This window comes from Phaethon lepturus, unplaced genomic scaffold (assembly GCF_000687285.1).
Source record: "Phaethon lepturus isolate BGI_N335 unplaced genomic scaffold, ASM68728v1 scaffold38977, whole genome shotgun sequence".
In the NCBI taxonomy this organism is placed as follows: domain Eukaryota; kingdom Metazoa; phylum Chordata; class Aves; order Phaethontiformes; family Phaethontidae; genus Phaethon; species Phaethon lepturus.
This window is the reverse complement of record NW_010550462.1, coordinates 6,989-10,320: the sequence shown is the minus strand read 5'-3', so window position 1 is coordinate 10,320 and position 3,332 is coordinate 6,989. Positions and strand designations below refer to the sequence as shown.

At 59.5% G+C, this 3,332-nt stretch overlaps 1 protein-coding gene across 1 annotated transcript in view; it reads right to left on the bottom strand.

Moving 5' to 3' along the window:
* Window positions 1-1,794: 1,794 nt before the first annotated feature.
* Window positions 1,795-3,332, bottom strand: part of LOC104623469 (matrilin-4-like) — a 7,173-nt gene continuing 5,635 nt past the window's right edge. The window contains 3 exon segments of the mRNA XM_010290565.1: window positions 1,795-1,997; window positions 2,175-2,279; window positions 3,098-3,250. Of these exon segments, the coding sequence (XP_010288867.1) occupies window positions 1,939-1,997; window positions 2,175-2,279; window positions 3,098-3,250 (317 nt within the window). The 3' untranslated portion in view covers window positions 1,795-1,938.

Below are 3,332 nucleotides of genomic sequence, written 5' to 3'. Positions count from 1 at the left end.
ACCCACCACCCCCCCCCCCCCCGACCTGCTTCCGATTGCATGTGGAAGAAGCTACCCCTCGCCTTGTAAAGTGAATACCCGAGCACTTCCCACTCCTCTCCCCCGGGCTGTCCCAGCAAGCCCCACACCCCAGCCCAGGACCTGCTTTCAGCTTCCTGCACCTCAGCTCCAAATCCCAGCCTCAAGCACACAGAACCTCTCCCACATCGCAGCTCACACCCCCCAGGACATGAGTCCCATGGAGCAAACGGCTCCTGGAAGCAGGGCCAGCAGGATGTGGCCCCCTCAGCCACCCCGAAAGTGCCCTATAAACCCACCAGGAATATTCATGGCAGTGGAAACACCCAGGGTCTGCAAAGCAAATTGGCCAAGGTGGGTGCCGGAGCCACTAACTGTTCTGGGGGAAAAGGACCTGTGCCAAAGTGGTGCAAGCCCAAGGCTGTAACCCTCCTCCCTCCTCCTCCTCCCTCCAGCCCCGGGCTGCTCAGCGCCCTGCGCAGCCCCATGAGCCCCCCGGCACACAACTCCCTCCCGCACGAATTGCTAGTTCAGAAGCAACAGCTCCTCTGAGCCCCGCTTTGCTCTCACCCCCTGCATATAGGGCCAGCAAGCAAGGTGGGTACATGAAGGACCCCTCCAAAAACCCATCATCCCTATCCAGCAGCAGACAGGACTAAGGGGAGACCTCCTTTCCCCCAGGTGTGGGACGTGGGGTCTTCTGTGATTAAAAAAACACCTCTGTGCCACGCGCCCGTGGGAGATGGGTCCTCAGCTGCCTCGGCATCCCTCCCCGTGCAGCCAGCCAGGGCACTGAGTGGCTCTCCCACCCCCAGCTGACATGACCCAGGACCATGTCCCCAAGGGTGTAAGTGGCCCTGCACCACTGACATGGCACATTTACACCCCCGTAAAGCAGATGCTGAGCTCCTCATGCTCCGACAAAGCACAGGCTCCAAAGCAAACGCTGGGAATGGTGACACAGTGTCCATGCCGTGCTGGCTCCTTCCAGCCGAGGCCATCCTGAGATGGCCTTAGAGCAAGGATTTTCCCAAAGGTGTTTTCGAGCCTGAGGACAGGGGACCTTTGCAAAAGCTGGAGGCCCCTGCTCCGATGCAGAGATGCCTCTGTGGCTCTGCAGCCCAGCCGAAAGGAGAAGGACGTGTCATACAAATCTTCAGGGTGTTTATTGTCGGCATAGAAATTTCTGTATATAAAAGTGTTTAAAAATAGCACTACCCTGCTCTCAAAATATATATTTATGTACACACACACTTAGATATTTATAGAAAGAATTAGTACCATTTTGCTATGTGATAAAAAACAAACAAGCTAATGACCAATTCCAAAACAATTCTGCCAAAACAGGGGCAAGGGGATCTGCCAATTCCTACCACTGCTTTCCCATGGGCGCACACCCGGGCCCCGTGCATCCCCGGGGAGTATGCATCCCCGCATGCTGCCCACGGCGCCCGGCTCTCCCTGCCCCACCACTTGGCAGCAGACGCCGAGGTGGCAGAAGCTCTCAGGGTGCGATCACTGTAGGTTTTTTCACTCTTGCAAAGCAGGCTGCCGGGCGCTGGGGCCGGGGCAGCTGCGCTGGGGCTGGTTCGCCCCAGTTGCTCTGGGAAAGGGCTGGGCGTCACGTCTCCTCATCCAAAGCCCAGCCTGCCCTCACAGACATCCCACCTCATCCCAGACCTGCCGGGTCGGAGGAATGAGGCAACAGCGATGGCTGAACCCCTGGCTTTACAGCAGGGGGGTTCTTTTTTGGGGTTTTTTTTAGGATTTTTGTTTTTTTTAAATACGCTCTGCATCCCCCTTGAGATTTTGCGGTACAAGAACAAACACTGATGCTTTACAATAACCTAGCAATAACAACACCACGTAGCTACCATATGACCCCGTGCCCCGTCTGAGCGCTGCAGCCCTCTGCCAGCATCACTTCTTGTTGGCAATCTGCTTTTCCAAGTCTTCGAGTCTGGCCGTCATCTGAGCAAGTGAACATGCTAAGGAAACAGCGTGAGCCGGACAGTCTGGTGGGCAAAGGGCTTTTTCCCCTTGAAGGAGCCTAAAATTTTCTCGCTCCCATTTATCCATCCCTCCCCTCCCTGCGTGCGGTCTGTCCCCAGGGTGCCCTGCACACCGGCAAGCCCAGGCATCACCCCAAAGGATATTTTTCTCAGTCAGGCTCTGCAGGATGGCCACGGTGTTCGTCTGGAACTGCACCAGCGCCTCGCACTCGCACGGGCTGCGGATCTCCGTCTCCCCTTTGCCCTCCTCTGTGACCGTGGGGGTTTGGGTGCAGTCAGAGGCACGGCCCCGCGGTGGCCAGCTCTCCCCTCCTCCCGCACAGCAGGAGTCCCTTGTCCCTGCAGCCACCCGCTGGGGCCGGACCTGAGCCTCGTGGCTCTCATCCCATCTTCCACTCTTTTTCCAGCCTCGCTCCTTTTTGCCAGGCTGCATCCCTGCTAGCCCAGCGAGCTCACTGCCAGGCATCCCGCCAGGCATCCCACAGAGCTGCCGCGCACGCGGCCACAGCGTGCCGAGGATAGCCAGTGCGGAGCTTTGCTTCGCTTCCAAGCCAGGGTGTCAGCGGGAGGGACGCTGACCCCACGTCTGCAGCCCCGCGGGAGCCTCTGGGGGTGCCAAGAGCACTGGGGAGCCCCAGCCTGCCCCAGAGCAGGGAGACCCTCACAGTAGCCTGGCGTGATGCTCCTGCAGCCAGCAGCGGAAGCGCAGACCTGGGCGAGATGGCCATCCTCAGAGCTGGGGCAGCGTCCCTCAAGGCAGGGTGTGACCTCCAGTCTCTGCCCATGCAACGGCACTGGGGTGGCCGCTCACATGCATTAAACCCCACTTTTGCATTAAACCCCCCAGCTCCACCTTCTCCTCTTCCAAATCCCTCCGTGAAACCCACCTCTGTACCCACAACAGGCTGGTGAGATCCAGAGACAGCCCAGGCTCACGCCAGCCCAGCTGGGCCCTGGGGTACGTGACACAGGGTGACAGACACACAAACCAGCCCGCTGGCTCTGCGGAGAGAGGAGGGCTCCCCCGGCTCGGGGCTGACCCCCCCCGTGTGACCAGGGGCACCCACCTGGGCAGATGTTCAGCTTGAAGTTCTCCACGAGGTGGGTCATGGTGGTGAAGTCTGCCGAGTAGGAGAAGTGCTGCTCCACCGGCTCGGAGGCGATCGCTCTCAGCTCCTCTTCCACGGCCTTGCCGACACCCACGGCGAACATGACGATCCCTGCGTGGCAAGGACGGACCCTGAGCACTGCGCCGGCCACCCCGCATCAAGCGGCTCCAAGCCCACAAAGTTGAGGGTGTGG